We start from the raw sequence: 22,067 nt of genomic DNA on the forward strand, positions 1-22,067 counted from the left end.
TCCAAATGCAGATAAACCAAGACAGAAGAGCGGTTTTCGGTAAGCAAAAGCTTTCTGGGAAGCACTGCGATACTGGGACGCTTAAAAATTAAGTATGGCTACACAGAACATGTAGCGCTGCATTGTTCAGCGAAGTGTCCAAATTTGAACTCAAGCTACAACAGAGCAGATTCATATATGGCTCTCATATTCAAGCCAACTACTGTCCCATTCCGTGTACATGTTCCTGCAGATACATCAGAAAAATGTCCTGAGCTGTAATATATTTTATTGGTGGGTTGCATAGAACATTTTAAAATGAATTTAAACACTAACTGAAAACACCGCATGCAAACAGACAACGAATAGAGCGCGGTGCTGTAAATGTCAACAATTTAGCCATTTTGTATATTTACTGGTTTATTAAGAAATTGGAGGTATACAATTATGTCAGCTTCCTGAAGGGAAAAACAACGATTTCAAATACTTTCAAATAAAATAAATCTACAAATAAAAAGATCACATGCATATGAAAGCCTTTGATCTGTCATGGATAGAAAAAGAAGAAAGTTATTGTGGTCTAAAGTGACTCTGGTATATAGAGTTTTCCATTGCTAACAGTTAGCCTCATATCAGAAAGAAAAGTAAAGTGATTCAGGACAGGCTTTTTGCAGATTTTTCGCTGAGTTACTCCAGCCAGGAGACATCCTCAGGGGCAGGAGACAAGATGATTGGCCCGTCATCTTCTGCTCCGTCCTCACAAGAGAGAATGAAAGGAAAGAGTTTGCCATTGAAGGCGTTGCCGGTGAAGGTGTAGATGTGGGACCTGGTGTCGGAGTTGTAAAATGACAGCTGGCCCTTCTTGTAATCCAGCAGCACCCCTACGCTGTGCGGCAGGGTGCGCAGGTTCAGGGGGACGCGCGGAGTAGCCATCGCAAAAACTTGGTCCCGCCGATTTTTTATGATGCCCCAGTAGCCATTGTTGGGATTGAGGGAGACGCTGCCTTGCCTCTGGGCGGAGCCTAAAGCCACACCCACGCCGTAGCAGCTCCGCTGGCCCACGTGAATCTCCCAATAGTGCCGCCCGGAGGCGAAGCCCTGCTTCCCCAGCACAGCCATGATTACGTCAAACCTCTGCGCACTGTCGGGGATTTTTTGCCTAACACTTCCCACCACCACGACTCTGTTATTCGAGGAAAGGATGATTTTCGGATGTGCTGTGCTAGGGTCCATTGAAAAGTCATCTGGAAACAAATCAAATATAGAAAATTTTTCAATCTCAACAGAAAAAATCTATACATTCCTTAGCTTTTTTTAAATCCTAACTAGTCTCAGGAACAGTGCTAACAGAAATATGCAGTTTCTCTGATCAGAATCCGTAAACTTATTATCCCAGTGGAAGTTGTCTAAAACAACAGCGAAGCAACAATTTGAAACTACAATCAGCAATGACAGTTATACATTCACTACATGATAGACGTTAAATACGGTTTAATACAAGATTATCACCATGGCAACTACTGCAAATTAGAGCCATTTGACACAATCTCTACTCTACAGCTCCCAAATCGTCAGGCACCGTGCTGTCATAGTTTGTAGGCATGGTGAACAGTCATTCTGAGGTATTTTCTAACTTATAGAATCTCCCAATTCATCTCTTGTGATGAAATGACCTTTAATGCCACAGCTTGTTTGTGTAATAACATATATTTAAACACACATTTTGTTGCAGCCGTATATTAAGCATTGTATATCACCATTGTGATAAGGAACAAAATATTGGTTTAATAAAAAGAATATTTTGGTGCAAGTAAAGACAAATTTTTTAGACAAACCTGTCTTGATTTTGAAATCGTTCTCTTCATTTAGCTCCTTTCGCATGTCTATGGAAGAACGCACAGCCCATGATAAGTATGATCATTTCATATTAGCTGTGTTCTGTTGCGCTGGGGGGGCGGCTCTCACCACTGACTGTATTCTGCAGTTTGTTGAAATCGCTCGTCTTTTCACTCAGCTGATTCTGCAAATCTGACGCGCACAGGATGAATAGACACGTAGCCCCATTAACGTCGTCAAGTTGAGTGAATGACATTTACCTATAATTTCTGTATGTTAATATATAAACTCACCCTCATATTTGCTCTTGAGTCTGGAATATTCTGTTTCCTTTTCAGTCAATTGTTTCTTCAGGTCTAATATGGAGGGGGAGAGGCAGATTTTTTTATTTGCAAGCGATCTCTTCAGATCACACGCTGTCACTGTGCACAACCCACCAAAGTAGTTCTCCTGCAGCCGGAGTTCCTCCACCTTCCTTGCATCCAGATGGTCTTTTAATTCTGCAGAAGTTGAGCGTAGCTGTTTAGGGGTCAAGCGCAGTGTTCACATGAACGATAGGGTGGATCGGAGTCGCTCCTCTCACCGTTATATTCCGACTGAAGTCTAGAGCAGTTTTCATTCTTCTCTTTTAATTGTTTCCGCAGTTCTGAGAAAATACACAGGAATTACGTAACGAACTTTTTTTTCCTGTTCCCCTATATTCCAACCACTTGCACAAGGACAGGAGGAGTTGGAATCAACCCCAGGCAACACAGAGCACAAGGCAGGTGTGGACAGAATTCCAGTCTTCCACAGAGCCCACCACAGACACACACACACTATTGCAAGTTACAGATGCTAGTTAGCCTGCATGACACCACTGGGCATATGGGGACACGAGGCAACAGTGCTTCAATGCCCCCCCCACCGATCTGCAATGAATAAACCGGAGAAACAAATGGCACCATCGTATTTTATCTTCAAGATGGAATATTCTTCATCCTTATCGTCCAGCTGTCTCTGGAGTTTGGAGTTGATCTCAGTTCCTCCGTTCAGCTTCTTTAGAAGTTCTGGGAGAGTGAAAATAGCTAAATCTAATTCCCGCCACCGACTACATTCAAAGGCACCTATTTGTCAGTCACATGTCAGGTAAGCGAGGGGGCTGCATGTTACCCGCGTGTGTTGTTTTCAGCTGCTCATAGGCTTCCTCTTTAGTACGGAACTGTTTCTGCAGGTCTGAAAGAAATGCAACGTAATGCGGCCCAGTTAAGATGCTGGACTTAGAATCACCAGTGACTGCTGGATATCGGTATAGCTGGGAAAAAGAATATTTCATCACCGCTGTAGCTTTTCTGTAGTCTGGCGTACTTTTCGTCTACGTCTCTCAGTTTCTTTCTCATTCCTGTGGTTCAGAAGTCAACAGAGAATGTGTTAGTCTACAAAATATACATTTATCATGTCATATCAGGTGCATTGAAGTTTGGTGTAATTTAAGTTTTTTTTTACAAACTTAAATCAATCTGTGCTCTTTGGAAAATACTTTCACCCATCCATCCATTCATCCATCCATCACACACACACATACACACACACACACACACAGCAGGCTATATTTTGTAATTAAATTCTAATGAAAAATCACGTCTCTCACCAGAAATCAGGATAGAAGCCGTCTGATTGGAGGCCTTGACCTCAGACACCTTATCCTGCAGCTGAACAATTTTTGCTACTGCAAAGAATAAAAATACTGGGAGATTAGATCTGTGAAACAGGGCATCAGTACAGGCACCCTTCATTCCAAAGTGATTTAATGTTATATAAAATTTTACCGGCAGACTAATGCGATTCACATTCTTTCCCTGGAATGAAAAGTCACCAGATCTTTATTATAGTTCAAACTAGTGACGGTCAAATGAAGCTTGATGAAAAAAAGGGCTCAAAGCATGCAGCAAAGCAGGCCAAGAGCACCATCTAGTGGAGTGATGAAATACAGCAAATGGTTCGTGAGGCTTCATTTGGCCGTCACTAGTTCAAACACTTTAATGCACTCACGCAGCTGGGAATTCTCATCTTTTTTGGCATTCAGTTGTACCAGAGCCCCCTCAAGATCTTTGGTCTTCTGTTCTAGTCTCATCTGAACTTCTACAATAAAAGAAAACAATATTTATGAAGCGCATTGTTTATTCCATGCTTTAAAACACCTATAGGTCTTTTATTTTTTATTTAAATGGTTTGACATGCATAGCTATTTTACTGAAAATAGGTGAGAAAAAAAACAAGCTGTAAATGGAGAGACTACAGCTGATGAGGTGTATCTGTTGTGCCGATGCGGGATACAGGACGCGGAAGCAGGAATCAGCACAAAAATAAGATGGGTTTATTCCAAATCAAAAGGACAGGAAAACACAGGGATCAAGGGAAAGCTAAAAACTGGGACTTGCAACCAGACTAACAGAGATAACAATGTCAATATCAGGATTAGGCATCACAGGACTGGGACGCACTTATAACAAGGACTAACAAGGGAGCACAATGAGAGGCAGCTGGAGTGTATCATAAAAGGGCAGTAACGAGAGGTAAGATGCTAGGCAAGGAAACAGAAGGATCGTCTGGGCTGGGCTGGGAATGAGAGTACCCACCGATAACCTGGTCTGGGACAGTTACGTTGGAGGCCTCCCTGCGTAGCTCTCTGATGACACTCTGCAGGGTAAAAATCTTCAGGACTGAAAGCACAAAGAGGGTGGCAGCAGTCAGGGATTTGCACGCTGCCACTTATTTCTGGGGTTGTGTTGTGATGTCAGGTTCGTAGACCGGCTGTCATGCCAAGAGTGACAATAATCCTTCACAATCATGAATAAGTCATGTGACCATTATTAGGGTGGAGACGCACACAAAGCCGGTGACAGCGCTCTAGAGGGATGTGCTACTTACTCACTCACTCACACCAGGCAGCGATGTCACCAGAAGCTCATACATAGTCATGAATATCTTAAAGGGATATCTTAAAGGTAAACAGCACACTGCTCTTAAAGTTTTATGTCAGGCAAGACAATATTAATTATGAGAGCTATAGCTCCTGAAACAGGACACAAGGCATAAGGTTAGCATGAAACTGGAACTAGCAGCCTTGTTGCAAACTCACCTGTTTTAGACTCATCGGTGGTGGTGTTTTCCAGCTGGCTAATCTTGCTCTCAAGTAAGCGCAGTAGGTCTGATAGAAACAGAAAAGGTAGTTTTACGAAATATAATTCAATGATTTCATTAAAATTTCATATTCAGTAATTATAATGTACAAGTTTAGTATCAATGGACAAATTTTAGCTGATATCAGTTGATATCTGTGATATCAGTCTTACTAAACTATGGATTTAGATAATTAAATACCCATAAATGTTTGACAGCCTTTGATCTATGGCAGACAATACGGTTAATTTTTTTAGATTACATTTAGTTTTCTCGTGGCACTAGACTAAATATTTTTAGTTAATTACTTAATGTATTCCTTTTCTGTTATTCCCATTTTGTGCAGTTCATTTCAGTTCAATTTAGTTTAATTCAATTTTATTTGTATAGCTCATTTTCACAATCTGTGTTCTGTTTTGTATTCCACTTCACCCTGTACAAAAACCATTCTTGATCTTCCTTTACATTTATAGCAATGGACAGATTATGGAAATATCACTCACCGGCTATTTGGGAGGGGCCCGTTGTGTTACTGACTCCTCTTTCGAGGTCCCATATGATACCCTGCAGCTCCAGTATCTGCAGAACTACACAGCAAAAATAGGACCCTTGGCTTTTATCGTTGTTTCTTCCACACACTCAAACACATTCATACAAAGGAGGTTTATTCCCCAGACAAGTATCCACGAATCACTGCGAGACCTATTCCCAGTGTTTACCACCACTCAAACCATGCAATTGCATGGGCCCCTATGGTATGGGGCCCCCTGTTGGCCACAACCAGACACTACACTCAATAGTAAATAAATACATTCCTCATTTAGGAGATCCTGAAGCGGCATGTCACTAACCTAACTATCTACAATCTTCTAACTGCACTTGCTTGCTATTTATTTAGTTTTTGAAATTTCCGAGGGAGGGGCACACACCCCCGAAGTGACTTTTTCAGTGGTACCCTAGAAACAACCAATCCCTGCCATGCCCATGATGTCCAAACAGTCATTAATATAAAACCATTCTGTCTCTATGATCTGTCTCTTATGGTCAATCTGGTCTTTTTTTCCAGGCATTGACTGATTCTGCTACCATCACCTAACCCTACTGCAACGAATGCTTTGTCATTCAAATATTTTTTTTTTTGTTAATCACTGTAAAGTAAAAAAAAACAGCTGATTTTTTTTCTCCTGCTGTGTAACACTGGAGCATTCAGGACAGCCTTAAAGCTTGCATTTACAAACTCACCTAGTTTAGAGTTTAAATCCATATTGATTTCCAGTTTTTCGGATGTCTGCCGTAGTTTTCGAGTCTTCTCTTGCAGTTGAAACTGTAAATCTGGGACAGGCACAAACTATTACTTGAAAAAGATCTGAGAGGTAAATTCTTATATAAATATTCTCCATTGTAAGTGAACATAAATGGGTCAGTATATAACTGCACTGTTTGTCCTGTGCGGTAATTAAACGAATAACCTTGCTGATGATTGCTGCACAAACTATATATTTACATTTTAGCTTGAATGGTTTTGAGATTCAACATGAGATGCAGTGTTTCTTTAAAGCCAGTAGGAGGCGCCACACCTGCAATCTGGGAGGATGAGCCCTGCTGCATCTCCCTCACCTCCGTCTGTAGCGTAAGTATCTGCAGAACTGAACAAACAACAATAATGCTGCAAAATCACAGTGATAACAGCTTAGTAGCTATTGCTTACGAGAGGCTCTCTCTCAAGTGCCTTTAATTAATAAAGTTAAGAAATGTGGATGGATTAAGAAATGGTATCTGTCGCTAGACAGTTCCATTGTTGTACATAGTGCTCCTTTTTGCTGTTTCCAGTATTGCTTCTGTCAAGCAGTAATCATTCACAGTAGAGTACTATGCAAAAGTCTTAGGCAGTGAAAGAAAGTAATGTTTATATGATTGTCATATTGGCGTAAAACTGATATTATGTCTGTCAAAGTGTGTCAGCTTAGCCTCTCCTAAAGACACCGTGGTTATTGCAGTAATTGTCCAACTTATTGATGTCTTTGGTAATTTTTGTTGACCACCGGCACATTTCCCTAATCAGTACTTCATTCAATTATTTAATAATTTCAGTTAATTCAACGAGATGGTGGTGAAATTTTAACAAATACATGGAACAGCTGGGGTGCCCCTTCGAAGTGGTCTGGGAACTGAAACGGGGTTCTCCTAGCCATCCCACAAGTTATTTGTAACTTTTTGGAGAACAGGAGGAATCCTTCTACTTTATTAGCGGTTAATTTTTGGTGATCAGGCCTCCACTAAAAGCAGCCACTCACTTAGTTTACTGTTGTCATTGGCCTTCTCATTCAGGTTGGCAATTGAGTCCTCCAGTTTGTTCTGAAGCACTGCAAAATAGTTAAAAAGACATCTTACAAATAATTTACTAGAACACAGCAAAATCTATAACTTATGCAGCTTGTTTGAATGAAGCATGGGTTGCCTCTCAACAGCACAGTCACTTAAACAGAGACTTAAACTGCTCTAGATACTAACAGAAAGATGTCACACAGACTGATGGCAAAAAGCTCTCACACAAAGAGGTGCAGGTTTAAGACCTTTCAGTACCAGAACAATATAGAACCATGCAACAGGAAACAAGACAATTAAGCTTTGGCAACATGAGCACACAATAACTGAGAATATCGTCAGCTTAATGCTGAACACCCATGTAATGTTAACAGAGTGCTGTCATGCTGTAAGGGGCAAACAGTCTCACATCAACACTCACTAGTAATCTGAGCAGACTTCTCGTGTGAAGCGCTTTCCAGCTGAGTTTCGAGCTCAGTTACCCTTGAAACTGGAACATTGAAAACCAGGGAAACAGACACCATGTGAGATAGTCAAAACAAGACCCATGTGTCCAATGGAGCTGATTCAATAGTGGGGGACAAAATGACTACTCATGAACCATTTGCTGTACTTTTTCGCCCCACTAGGTGGTGCTCTTGATTTGCTTTGTGGCATGCTCTGTGCACCATTTTTTTTCAACACACCATCTAGTGGGGTTCAAAAATATGGCAAATGGTTCATGAAGTGTCATTTCATCCATCACTTTCAAGGAAGAGCTGGAAGCATATCTCAGAAGACATCTTACCCAGTTCTGCATTTTTAGAATAACTTTTGGTCAGTAGATCACCCTTCTGCTGCAGTTCCCTAAGAAGCTCTGTATGACACAAGCATGTTTTAAACAGGTCATATATAACATTAATAAGCACAGTTTTTAAACCTGTGTACAGGCAAAATATATCTCACCGTTGTATTTAGTCTGTAGCTGCAAGTTTCTCTCACTCATAACATTCAGTTGCTTCTGCAGTCCTGTGAAGCAGACATTTGCCAAAGAGTTCATACACAGGCGTCTTGTGAGAGATGGATTAACGTGCATCTCATGCAGAAAGGCGATGCTCGGTAGAACAGAAAAAGAGAAAGGGAAAAGGGTCTGAAGCTGACATAAGCTGTGAGGAAGGGCGGAAGATGAAAAGCAGCAGCATTAAGCGGGCAACACAGAAAGGGCTGTGCAAAGGTCTTAGGCAGTCAAAGAAAATGGTGAAATGTTTATCTGGACAGTGAGTGTATATTTGCTCAGAAAAATATGCAAATAAACTAACAATTTCTTACATTTTTCAAAAAAATGACTGATATCTTGTGGGATGGCTAGATGCATGTTCGTAAATTATTGGGGGGATGGGGGGTGGGGTGACTGTAGCCCCCCAATAAATCAAAACCAGCTAATACAACCCCCCCCCCCAATAATCATGTTTCTCCTGTAATGGGTGTAGACCTCAACCCCACCAATGTTCCAGCCAAAGTTACATCCTTGGCCATATGAACATCACTTCAGTTCCCAAACCTCTCCTCAGGGGCACCTCAACCATTCCATGTATTTGTTAAATCTTACTGTCATCTCACTTAGTTAACTTAATAAGTTAAATAACGTGATGAAATACTGATTGGCCAAACATGGTATGCTAATGGTCAATACTAGGGTGACATGAGGAGAGGTTTTGAAATGGCTAAGCTAACACACTTTGAGAGACAGACTTTCACTCCCCCAGACTTTTGCACAGTACAGTACGTAGGGAAGAAGAGGAAGATCAGCATTTAATTCTGCTTAAACAGTAAACTTTGGAAGCTGATAGAAAACAGTTACTCACCAGCAATGTGCGCAGTGGCATTTGAATTTTGAGATTCTAAATGTAGGTCTGATAACATTTTCTGCAATCCAACAATTTTCACAACTGCAGGGTCCAAAGATTGAAAAAAGAGAAAGATGTCAGAGCCTTGGACCTTAGACAGTTCACAAAACACCTGGCTGACACTAGGTGTCACTGTATAGCAAAGAGCATGATAGTCATCTCAATTATCTATCCAATGAACTTAGGCCATCGTACCTTCTCTGGCTCTGGTCATTGATCCTAAATCCCCCGTGTGGACAGTCTATTCTCACCAGTAGAATAACTAGTCCCATTTCACATTTTTTTCCTGTGCTGCTCTTTGAGAGGTTTAACCCACTTACGCATTTCAGAGTTTCTGCCATCTCTGCGTTTCAGTTGCATCAGAGCCTCCTCAAGTTCCTTCTTCTTGTCTGTGAGCTTCTTCTCAAGTCCTGCGACATGCATCAGAAATATCAGGTGCTGCTGTGTCTTCACAAAGACAGCCAGCTTTGGGACACAGGATGCTGCAATATCGGCATGTACTGCGGGTCCTTTCTACTTTCATGAGGAATATGCTTCATCCAAGACAAGTGACAGGTGATCAGTAATACCTACCAGCATCCTCGCCAGGTTTTGACGGGTTTACGGACTGTCTTTGCAGCTCTCTCACAATACTTTGCAGGAAGTATATCTTCAGAACTGAAACCAAAGACATTATTAATTCATTTTGGTCTGGCCATAGAAGAAACCACTGCTAAAAACTGAATTAACATATGAATATTACTCAATTCCATGCATGCCATAGTTCTGAAGTCTAAATTCACAGATATTATTGCAGAAAAAAATAGCATTACATATTTTACAGTGTGGCATGCAGGAGTCGTGTGACAAAATACCTGGGAATTTTAGTCTGACGAATATGATGAATGGCGGTCAGATATTTTCAGATATTTACAGATTTTAAAGAATGTTTCCTCCTCAACAAAAGTGTGATCAAATACTGGAGTTCAAACACTGTGTCATTTTCGTGTTGTAGTGATACTGAACCAATGAATCATTAATTATACTGTAGGTTTTCCTTACTGTTGCATATAACCTACATCAGGAGCAAAAACGTGTAGTGTCTGAGGGTCCCGAAGGACCGGGTGCAGAAACACTAACTTAGACGACCCAGCACTGGAATAAATAGCTAGCTAGCCGAGTTTCCAGCTTAGCATTCCGTGAACTCACCCAGATTTGTATCATCATCGCGGTCACCGTTCAGCTGATGCATTTTGTCTTCCAGTTGATTTAAAGTGTCTTGAAGGTACAGAAACTTACTGTAAGTTTTCATCGTTTCTAAGAAATTCCTATTCAGATCATACAAAGTAAAACTACAACAAGGAGGCACATCAGCCACATATTTTCACTGTATATATACTGTAAAAAAATAATAATAAAAATGATGGGCTTGGAGAATCAGTATTACTTGATATTGCTTGTTAATACATAACTGACTGAAATTCATTTAATAAACTATCTACAAATGTAGAGAGTATATTAAAAAAATCATGACACACTAAATATCGAAAGACTCTGATAAATAAACAATCCTGAAATGTAAAACCCTTTTGTTATGACTGCAGCTTCTTTATAGTATAAGTAAATATATGCACTATTAATTTATACCGCTTTACTGGTATTTTCTCCTGTTTCTGAATACACTCGTTATTTGTAGTAACTGGAATATTAACATGTGGCGCAAGAGCTAATGGAGGAACACCTTAACTTGGATCTGAGGAAGAACTTGTTCTCACATTAGATTACGGAATATTCTCCCTGAAGGGTTAAGTTAAGACCCTAGATTCCTTTAAATCTGAGAGCGACAAAATCCTGCCAAGTTTAAATCATTAGTTGAATTGCCTCCACCGAAGCCTGAAGGGAATGACCTCCACTCTGTTGTTGGGCGAATGTAACTGACACACGTAAATGTTACATGGAAGGTGAGTCAACTACCTTTGGACCGGCAAACAAGGTTGATGACCCAGTTTTTTTTAAACGGGAGATCAGAGGATGTGCTTCGGCTGGACAGACCTTCCAGGACACACTTGTGTGTTTGGATACTGAATGTGAAGCGGTGGAGAGGAGAATTAGTGCTTCTAAATCTGAGACTATGGTGCTCTCTGGGAAAAAAGTATGGTGCTCCTTTCAGGGGAGGGGAGAGAGTTTGCTCTTGGTGAAGGAATTTACGTACCGCTGGGCCTTGTTCACGAGTGATGGTGGGAAGGAACGTAAGATTGACAGGCAGGTTGTTTTGGTGACTGTGGACACTGAGAAGGTCGATGGTGATCAGGCAGAAAATAAGTTGTAAGGTGAGACTCCGGGTTTTACATGTCCCTGTCTTTAACGTTGGTCATACGTACATTTAGCTGAAATGAGGTTTTCTCGGCAGGGATGCTGTGTCACAAACGTTAGAACATGGTCGGTCAGCTCGGTAGGTTAGAACATGATGCCAATGATGCTAAGGCTTTGAGCTCCATGTGGGCTGCACTTGACCTTTTAGGGCAGGGTGCAGCTCAGTTGGTTAGGGGTCTGCAGTGTTATCAGAAGGTTGCTGGTTTGAGACCTACAGCTGCAATACTGATGCTGATGCTCTTGGGCACTTGAACAAGGCCCTTAACCCCAAATGCTCCCCCCCCCCCCCCCCCCCCGCTTCCTCTTACCTGTATGTGTCTCCTGCTGAGTAAAATGGGGTAGGAAAAAAGGGAATTTCTCTAAATACAGTGCCTGACAGATGACACAAGCTCTCACCTGATAGCATTCTTGAAATCACTTCATCGGGGGTTTTTGTCTCAAAGTCCCATATTCTGCTCTGCAGATCCACTATCTGCAAATCTGCACAGAACACATTACAGTTCATTTTTAAATTTTTCTAGTTTTTCTGACACCTCTGATCCCAGCAGCAATTATTCACTGATGTTTTAGCTTTCGTTTTTGTACACTGTAAAGAAATTAGGTCTCAGACTTAGGAGCCAGACAGTGTCACATTTGAACAAGCCCTTGAAAACAGGAAAACAGCTCACACAGGGTGTGATTTAACTCAAGTTCACTGCACTTGGTCTTCAGCTGTTCAAATTTTGTTTTCAGTTCTTGTAGCAAATCTGTAAGACACAAAAATAAATTGTTCAAAAATGGCACTCTGGATATTAATTGTGTTATATTTGTTTGAGATTTGGCATCATATAATAAATCAAGCAGAACAGTTACAATTATCAGCGCTAAACAATACATGCTTTACCTTGTAAAACTCAGTATTACATTTGATATTTTGCCAAAATCTCATTTCATTTTAATATCTAAAATTAGTTTTTATCCTGTTCAATTTTAAGAATGTATATTTTCCCCCTGAAAAAACAGTGTAATATTATCTGAAAGCATGTTTATGTTATATGCTTGAATGTACGCAAACTGGCAGCAAAAGCATTGTGAAGAAGGTGCTGGTATCTTACCGGTCTTCTCAGGTGATGTTTCGGACTGGATCTGGGCCAGTCGGGTCTTAAGTGCAAGAATCTGTAGAACTGAAAGAAAAACAACTAAGGCTCCAGAAAGCCGACGTCGCACGACAACCACCAAGAAAACACAAAAACAAGAATATTTTCATTTACATTAAGCTCTACTCATACATGTGGCCAGTCATGTCAGTGTTTGACTTTGTAGGCTTTGCACGTTTACATCACAATACAAAAAGTACTTACCCATCTGATTTTCTACATATTTGTTTATTTTTGGCATGAATTAAATTAGCGATGATGATGTTCATGGTTTACTGCAATTAAAATTATTGTTATTATTGCGTTTTTAGTATTCTTTTACTTTTGCGTTTTCTGTAAATAGAAAGATTGAAATGAAATGAAAACACTTGGCCACCTGTACAACTGGCCGTGTAACTTACTCAGTTTATTTGCGTTGTCGGCCTCCTCATCCAGTTTGCTTATCATCTGCTCCTGTTCATTCTGAAGTACTGAGGGGTTCAGAGATATTACTCAGGTGGGCTTTTTACACATCGTATACACGTAGTCGTAGTACAGGCCACAGTTTAAATGGACCACAACACAACAGTGGCCAGTACTATGCAGTGGGGTTACTGGCTTATCGGGGTAACTTGTCGGATTTAAGGTAGTCTGGGCAAAATGTAAGTGAACGAATATGAAGTCCATTTAAACTGTGGTACCTTACATCCGAGAAGTTACCCCGATAAGCTTATTCTTGTAAACTGTAACCATAACCCTATAACCAAATATATTAGTAGAAAGTGGAGAGAAGTAGGCCTTGTTTTTTAAACAGCAGGTAATGCAACCAGGACAGTGTTAAGCAGTGAAATCCCTCAGATTAGCTGCTCCCTGATAATTTGCACCAAGGTTTCACCGCAGACATTCTAGTTATTGTAAATGAAGTGGCTGAATGTTGAAATTCAGCTGAAATGCAAGCCGACGCTGTCATGTGACACTCACAAGTGATCTGACCAGTAGTCTGGTTGATGACCCATTGCTGTAGAAATACTGCAAAGTTGTGCACTTCAATTGTAGTTACACCTGGGAAGGATAAACAAAAATGACTGGTCACATGACTGGTCACATGACGTACGGCTACAGAACTCCTATGGACACATCACCCACCCTTATTATGAATGTTGGCCATCTTTGTGTCCAGTTTTTTTATGGCTTCCTGCAGTTTCTGCTGGAGAACTGAAAGACACAAAGAGATTATATGGGGACTAATCACACTGCCTGTCAATTTGTTTTCTGATGTTTTCAGAAATGCTTAAACACAACACTGCAACTAAAGAGTATATAGATTAAATATATTACACTCAAAACAGTTTGTCCCTGGCAATATAAATGGAGTTTGCAATTAGAAGGCAGTGTTTACATAAAGAGGTGTTCGGGTACTGAACACATAAAAACCATTCAGTGTCTGTTCGTACACCATTTGCTGCTCTGTAAATGAGAACGGCCTTAAATGTAATTGACTAGTTTGGAAAGACAGCCATGAAACGGTGATGTTTGCTGGAACTCACCAGAAACCTGAAATGTGGAGTCTTGGTTTCTCTGTCTTAAAGCAGACTGCAGTTCTGCTATCCTTATTGCTGGACAGAATATGGGGAATTAAAATGTGTTTCAGTTGTACTGTAGAAGGCCTCGCATGTCTATCTGATAACACTTTACTAGATGGGGCACAAATAATGTAGTATTATGCTATTACTTATGTATTAATTAACCACAAACAAAATCTTAGTTACATACAGATCTCGTGATTGTTTATCATTAATGAAATTTGACGTCTTTTATCTCACGTAATTACTATATCTGTTAATTCTGTAAATTTTTGTGACCTCGTAAAGGAACTACTGAAGAAACAAGTAATGAATAACACAAGTTAAATACTTATCTCACGTTTGTTCATATTTAATGAATCATGATGCATCTTTTATCCCAAGTACTTACTATATTACTGTATCCGTTAATTCTATAAATCTCCGTGAACTACTGCAGGAACAAGCAATGAATGACACAAGTGAAATACTGATCTCGTGTTTGTCCATTGTCAGTGAATCATGACGCATCTTTTTTCTCAATTAGCTACTGTATTTGTTCATGATTTTTGCTTCAGTAGTGTAACTGAGTTACTGCTAAGTATTTGAGCCTCCTCAAGTAAAGTGATATTTGTGTATCCAGTGGGTGTGATTCTCCCGGGAGAGCTGTGCCGATATTCCAGAAGGCTCCCGTTCTCACCTAGTACGGAGTTCACTCGACTTTGGTCGTGTAGTTCATTTATCTTATCTTCCAATTCCTCCCTTAATCCTGTAATATATTTAGATATCAGTAGACATCGGAAATGGCCATGGATGGTAACCAATAATATGAGTGCACATTCACGTGTTATAGAGAATCTGTCTTACATAGCAAATCATAACTTAATTACAACTTTAATTGCAAATAATATTATCAAAGGATTCATTAAAGTGTGAAACATAAAAATAGCCAGATGTCATTATTTTACCACGCTTTATATTATTTTAAAGAAAAGAAGTAAACTTACCTTTGCAATGTTCCACATGTACATTCTAAATTAAGAGAAAAATATTCATAACAAAGCAGTAACTATATAAAATATATTGAAACTGAGGGAAAAAAAAATCTTACTGATTTTTCCGAAATTAAAACATCAATCAACACATACAATATTTGTGATAAAGGTTTGGCTAAATTCAGATTAATTTGAAAGTAAACAAGCCTTGCAGGGAATACTCTGCTCCATTAAGGGATAATCCAACAAGAAGCCAAACAAAGCCTAAGAAATGAGCAGAAGCAGCAAAGCTGTTCACGGCATTGACCATTGGCGAGTACCGACAATTACAGTGACAATGCTAACTAAGAGTCACTCAGGACCAATTTAGAGAAAATGCTTCAGAGATGAAGTGACTTGGTCTTGTGAACGCTTTAACTCCGAAACGCATACTGTGGATCTTTTTCAAACTATGCAGGCACATTGAAGGGGTGCTAAACTGAAAGTGCTAGAATTTTTAGACAAATCACCAGAAAGCTGAAGCAGTGTTGCATAGTGACAACAAAAAAGGGTAGTGTCATTTGATCCCATTACCACGATAACTCAAAAAGTATTCGACAAATCTTTTTTTAACCCTTGCAAGCATGTTGTATGGATGAAGATCTGAACCTGGTCTGACCTGATCGAATCTAAGGCAAACTGTATGAAGACTGAAGTAATGCCACATAGTGAAGACAAAAAGAAAGACAACTCAGGCATTTGATCTTATCAGCATGATAACTCAAAAATATATTTCTCTGATCTTTTCCATACTTTGCAGGCACCCTGTGTGGGTGAAGAACTGGACCTGATCAGGAAATATAAGGTTGAGTGAATTCATTATTATTACTCTACTTCTATTATTATTATTTTACTAACTATTATTAATCTGTTTGATCTTTGATGGATCTTATTACCACTTCACAAAAACATTGGATAAATGGCCTGATCCTACACTGCAAGCTTTGCTTGTATATCTCACAAGGAGAGAGATTTACATGTTTAACTGTTCAGAATGTGAGTTCAATGTATGGCAAGATAGTCACTTGTTGTTTTGTGGGTAAGGCAATGGTATATACTAAGTGAATGATAGAGCCAAGAGTTACAAATACTTTCATTTGTAAATACTGTTGTTGTTGATTGTAGCTAATGCCATGTACATACTGTAATAAAATAACATTTGTTTTTAATTCTTTTTTTGTACTGTGCTAAAGGAACATGTCAGTGCATACTTTTGGGAAATATAAAGGTTAAAGTCTGCCTCCCTTGTGGACCTGGGGGTGGTGGGGGTTGGCCTCCCTTATTTTTTTAAGATCAAAAGGGGCAATTGCAGGGGACCAGACACATGGACATGGTAAGGAAGAACCGTGAGATTCTGAAAAGGCTGACTGAAGCATTTTCATTCTTGGGTTAACAGGAACTGGCATATAGGGGACACAATAAGAGTGAAAACTCCGATAGCAGAGGAAACTTTAAATGTGCTTTCTCAATGTTCTGCCATTTGTTGGTGTGTTTGCATGGCAATATAATGTAGAACAGTAATCTACGGCTGTGTAGCCAAGTCATTAAAGTATAAGGCAAATTCATACAGAAACTAAATAAATATGTAAATAGTAACTAAAAGATCACAAACTGTAGTTTTTTTTCTATTAAAATGCATACAGGAGAATAAATTTGGAATGGGAGACATTTTCTGCATTATTATAAAACAAAGAACAACAAATGTTACATGTCACAACTAGAACTTGGAGCATTTGGGTAAAAACACATTTATTGGCTTTCACATTTCCAGTCGATTCACCCAATACTTCTAGAAACTGTAGAGGTAGGGGGGCGTAGGTGAAGTATAGATTGGATTTGCAGAACGGGAGATGGGACTGTGCAGGGAATACACAGAAGGCCCCCTGTCTAGTTATTAATTATTTTATGCCTTGTTACCAATCGTTTGGTGTATCCAGATAGACTTGGGTGGTAATGTTTTATGCCGTCATTACATTATGGATTACGGTATTTTGATGGTATTTTCAAAAGTAACTCCATTTCGGTGTTTGGAAATGTGGACGATAACATTTTGCCGAATAATAGCTGATCAAAAATTCTCTTAGGGTCTCACTACTGTGACACTATTCCATCTTTAAAACTATATTATGCAATTACTCAATCTTCTCAATTTTCCCATTTTAAAACAGTCAAATATAGAGTCCTGTGTAAGTAATGAACAGTGACCGCAGGTATAATAACAGAGAAATTAGCATGAACATCTTCATACTGCTTGCCCAAAGACACTTACCTCTCTAAACACGGGTTCTGTATCTGAGTGTAAAACAACCTATAACGGTAGAAGAGATTGCTGTTAATTTGTTGTCATATTATTGTCCCAAAACTAATCAAATATGTTTGATGAGTTTCATTTGTCACAATATGTCTTTGCTCGGCTCAGCGCGAAACCGTCCTCGCGCTGCGGAATCACTGGAGAATGCGTTCGGTATGAAAACTCCTTTAGTCTGCTATTTCATTGTTTTGTCATACATTTCTCACTGAATATGTCAGTCTCACGGCTACTGTTAGAAGCCTGAAGCCTCAAACACACCGAATTAAGTGACTTGTGCGTCGCGGCTGCGGAAAGTATCGATTTTTATTTCGGCGCCCAAATTAGCAGATTAGAGCAGCCTCACTGCCTGCGCGAGATGGAGTCAGAGTGGCGCCTACTTGTTTTTCCTGCGTTTATTTATGAATTATTATTATTATTATTATTATTATTATTATTATTATTATTATTATTATTATTATTATTATTACAATTGAACAAGTTTCCTTTGTCTAAACTAAATATAAATTAAATTTAAATGAACTGGAATCGAACCTTCTGTTACTGATGCCACTTACGAAAGGTAAACTCAATGAAAAAGGACAGGGCTTGCAGTAGCAGTGCAGTAGCAGTGCAGTGGCAGTGCAAATATATCAGCTGGGGGGGGGGGCAGTCAAGAAAAGCTTGAATACAGCTGCTGCATTGACAGCAAGTGGTTTTTGAATATGGATGTCTGTTAGCTTTGCCTGTCTTTGAGTGTCTAGCTGAACCACTGCTCCAACATTACTGCACTGGACAAAAAAAAATCTGGATATAGTGATTATTATATTATTATATAGCATTTTTAGAATCCTGTGTTTCAATTGCAAGGACGGGTAAGAAGAAATGGCATCTGTGTAAAGACTAATATTCCTTTGTCCAGGTTTTTGCTACAGTCTCACAAAGTACATACTACTATAGCTAGTTACTACTAGCTATAGACTCTACCATTTCAAATGTAAAAATCACCTTCAGATATTTTCAGGATATTTTCCTAATCAGTATTTCATTTTTGAAGATAAGCGAAAGTAAACACCTCTCACAAGTGAACAGCCCTATTTGGCTTTGTTTGGGTTCCAGGTCTAAGTGTTACTGTGCTTACCGTTACATTGTAGCGTTTATGTTCGACAACCACATCCATGATGTTTTCCTCCCTGATTGTTTCTGGGTTTAACTGCGTAACTGGAGACATCAAATTTAAAGAAAGTGGACAGAATTAGTGGTGTCAATTAATTCTTGTTTGTTTGTTTTACCGCTAAAGGCTGAAACAACATCACCAACCAGAAATACACCAAATGTACTGAAACAAAATGGACATAGATGATTTAATGGGTAAGATGGAGATAACTTTCAGTGCAAAATGCAAGTTCTGCTGGAACATCTGATTCACACACACACAATGATAGCATTTGACTGACTATATATATGAGCAGACTAACCTGAAGGATTAAGCATGCAATATGATACAAGGAACTCCAGTCGCACCCAGTATGCAAGTTCTGCATCATCTCTGCAAGTTTACTTTGTCATGCAGTTAAGTAATTTGCCGATACAGAGGAAATACACAAAACATACAACACAAGCTCCATACACCCTACATGGTCCCAAAGTGTCACTGATCTACATTTAAACTCAAGTATGTCACTTACTGATTCCGCATAAAGAAATCTGTAGAAATGATGACAAAAGGAGCAACAAAGTAGACGATGCTTCCATTCCACGCATTGTGTCTGCAGACCATCAGGTGAAAATCCATACACTCCTCACCCTTATATATGTAGCAACAAGGTAACTAGCCCAGTTAATATTCCACCAATCAGGACTTATTATCACCATTAATGATAAACTGTGGTCAGCTGACGACCAGGATGAACTGGGTGATTTACGATAAATGTCTTGGGAAAATGCCTGAAATGCAGGCACACAGCACATAGCTAGGCAGTAAAGTTTTTCGCTCCCCCACCTGAACAGCAAAATCGACGTAGGACAACCCTCCCTCTCCCCCCCCCCAGCCCCTCCCCCGGTCAGCAAAAATCTACTAAGAGGGACCTATCAATAAGGTCGCAAGATCCACCACGGAATTCACTTCTGGCTACAGGCTACAATTGTATTTGGGTCTGCGTTACTAAGTAGTCCGCAGTGCTGGTGCAGAAAAATCTGGCATCATAATTAGCAGTAGTGAATAGTTTTCTTGTCATGATCGGATACAAAGAGGTTATTAAAGGCAAGCGTGGAAGGGGTATTAAAACTGCTCAACCAAAACTGATTTGTCAGCTACGAAAATTGTGATTGTGCACCGTTTCATTTATCTGTATGCAGTATTTTTTTTTTTTATTGCATTTTCACATTCATGACAGAAATTTAGAATTTTTCAGAATTTCTTTCAGGTTGTGGTCCTGGGAAGCAGGGGTATTTCTAGGACTTTATTAATCGGGGGGGGGGGGCATAAGAGGGGTCATATTTCATACAGAGGCGCCAACCTTACAATTAGCTATTTTGATATGTTTGGAATGGATGAATGACAGGGGAGGGGGCATTCTGGGAAACCATCGGTTCTCATTTGGGGCCAATGTCTCTGTGCCTAAAACGGGGTGTGATGAAATCAGGCACAAAAGTACCAGATGCCAGGAAACTGGGAAATACAAATAAAAAGCCTCCATGTGTCTGTAAGTACAGGAAGAGTGGACGTTGCTCCGAGGTCGTTGATCTTGCATTTGCTGCATAATTACACCACAGGGAAAATCAAACATGAGAGCAACACAATATATTAACATTTGATCATTTCATTCACTTTCAATTTTTTTCAATTCAAGCCTAAATTTATTTACAGCGCACGCATCAAACGACTGACGAAAGTGCAGTGCACAATCAAATGAAAACAAGCTAAATCATTTTTTTAAATGAATGTGTTATCAGAGACCCTAGGGAACTAAGTGGGAGAGTAGGGCTGCAGGGGGCTGGCAATGTATGATGGTGCTAGCATTTAAAAACAAACCCTAATACCCTAAAATCAACTCCATGGCGACCCTTAGCCAGAAATACATTTAAGGAGGAGAGGGTCAGTCTCTGTGGATTTTGCCAAATGCTGGTCCCCTTCTATCATTTCGTTGACCAAAGGGTGGGACAAAATTTTATATTTTTACTACCTAGCTATGTACCAAGTCGTTTGTAAACACATTTTTTGCAAGGGAGTAAAACTTATTATTTTACTATGTGGCAATGTGCCTGTGGAAGGCAATGAACAGAGGTTAGAATGAGTGTCATATGGTCACACATGTAGGGGTGTTAGTTCCAAGGGCCCCTGAGTGGGTTAGGGGTCAAATATACTTCCATGGGGCCCAGAATCTCTAGCGGCACCCCTACTTGTGTGTGCACATCTGGAGTAGAGCTGCAGCGTTCTGGAAAAGTTTAATGCAACAGGAACCACGCAAAATTCAGGTGGTCATTAAACCACTGCACACAATACAGGAATCAATCTTTTACTTAACTTAAAAAACTTTTGTCTGTGTGCATTACTGTGATCCCAACACAATACAGTGGTCATTTTTGAAAGTAACCATAAACTAAATGCATGCATGTAAAATTTATCAATGCTAAAAAAGCACTGACCAAATTCTAAACTTGTGATCTCTTTTATCCTATTTTATTTATTTCAATTCCATCGTTGCTGTGACGGTTTCCCCATATCATCGATAGCATGTCAGAGTGTAGGAATTAAACCTTAAACATATGTTTTGTCAAGGTGCTCCGCCTTCCGTTTATTCTGTATTTGAGATTTGATGCGGATATGTTGAGGTTGTATAATAAGATGGAATTTAGTTTGCAATACAAATAATAATGAATTAAAGAGGTGTTTTTGAGTTTGCATATTAAATACAGGGAACTTGCCCACAAAAAATGTTCTTACATTCAGTACAATGCAGCCTGTACAACAAAATGCAACTGGCGGTGCTGAAGTTGGCTACTTATTCGGATTTTCCGGTAAACTTAAATGCTGCGCAGCCTAATGCAATGACGCGATTCCGCCTGTATGGGGACGCATTTAGCGAGGCTTACCTTCAGAACCTGTTACCAGGAGACTGCCAGTTTCAGTAATACTACGTGTATACTTTATTAGAAAAAGAGAAAATGCAGATGTTTTCCATCCATCCATTCATCCATCATCTTCCGCTTAATCTGAGGTCAGGTCGCGGGGGCAGCAGTCTCAGCAGGGAGGCCCAGACTTCCCTCTCCCCAGCCACTTCATCCAGCTCCTCTGGGGGGATCCCGAGGCGTTCCCAGGCCAGCCGAGAGACATAGTCCCTCCAGCGTGTCCTGGGTCTTCCTCGGGGTCTCCTCCCAGTGGGACATGCCCGGAACACCTCACCAGGGAGGCGTCCAGGAGGCATCCTAATCAGATGCCCGAGCCACCTCATCTGGCTCCTCTCAATGCGGAGGAGCAGCGGCTTTACTCTGAGTCCCTCCCGAATGACTGAGCTCCTCACCCTATC

The 22,067-nt window shown here is 40.0% G+C and overlaps 1 protein-coding gene across 1 annotated transcript; it reads right to left on the reverse strand.

Moving 5' to 3' along the window:
• Positions 1–381: 381 nt before the first annotated feature.
• Positions 382–19,517, reverse strand: si:ch211-14a17.10 (putative leucine-rich repeat-containing protein DDB_G0290503). Its single transcript, XM_049011542.1, has 36 exons — positions 19,227–19,517; positions 18,680–18,759; positions 17,521–17,559; positions 15,225–15,249; positions 14,918–14,986; positions 14,203–14,271; positions 13,802–13,870; positions 13,637–13,717; positions 13,078–13,146; positions 12,635–12,703; positions 12,209–12,286; positions 11,937–12,020; positions 10,377–10,445; positions 9,762–9,845; positions 9,509–9,598; positions 9,147–9,230; positions 8,248–8,310; positions 8,090–8,158; positions 7,724–7,792; positions 7,272–7,340; positions 6,555–6,623; positions 6,220–6,309; positions 5,481–5,564; positions 4,937–5,005; positions 4,434–4,517; positions 3,847–3,936; positions 3,446–3,523; positions 3,134–3,196; positions 2,968–3,030; positions 2,760–2,864; positions 2,399–2,461; positions 2,253–2,315; positions 2,109–2,171; positions 1,945–2,007; positions 1,815–1,862; positions 382–1,223 (listed from the first exon to the last, which is right to left on the reverse strand). Exons 1-36 carry the CDS (start codon positions 19,300–19,302, stop codon positions 667–669), a joined length of 3,057 nt encoding a protein of 1,018 aa, XP_048867499.1. The 5' UTR covers positions 19,303–19,517; the 3' UTR covers positions 382–666.
• Between the last annotated feature and the right edge of the window lie 2,550 nt (positions 19,518–22,067).

The sequence above is a fragment of the Brienomyrus brachyistius genome, chromosome 4, assembly GCF_023856365.1.
Source record: "Brienomyrus brachyistius isolate T26 chromosome 4, BBRACH_0.4, whole genome shotgun sequence".
Classification (NCBI taxonomy): domain Eukaryota; kingdom Metazoa; phylum Chordata; class Actinopteri; order Osteoglossiformes; family Mormyridae; genus Brienomyrus; species Brienomyrus brachyistius.

Excerpts from the sequence above, each read along its gene's own strand:
- si:ch211-14a17.10 (XM_049011542.1), bottom strand. The coding sequence starts at position 19,302 with ATGCGTGGAATGGAAGCATCGTCTACTTTGTTGCTCCTTTTGTCATCA. Across the intron at positions 17,560-18,679 it reads ATAAACGCTACAATGTAACG|GTTGTTTTACACTCAGATAC; the intron begins GTAAGCACAGTA and ends CTACCGTTATAG. Across the intron at positions 2,865-2,967 it reads GCTGAAAACAACACACGCGG|AACTTCTAAAGAAGCTGAAC; the intron begins GTAACATGCAGC and ends TCACTCTCCCAG.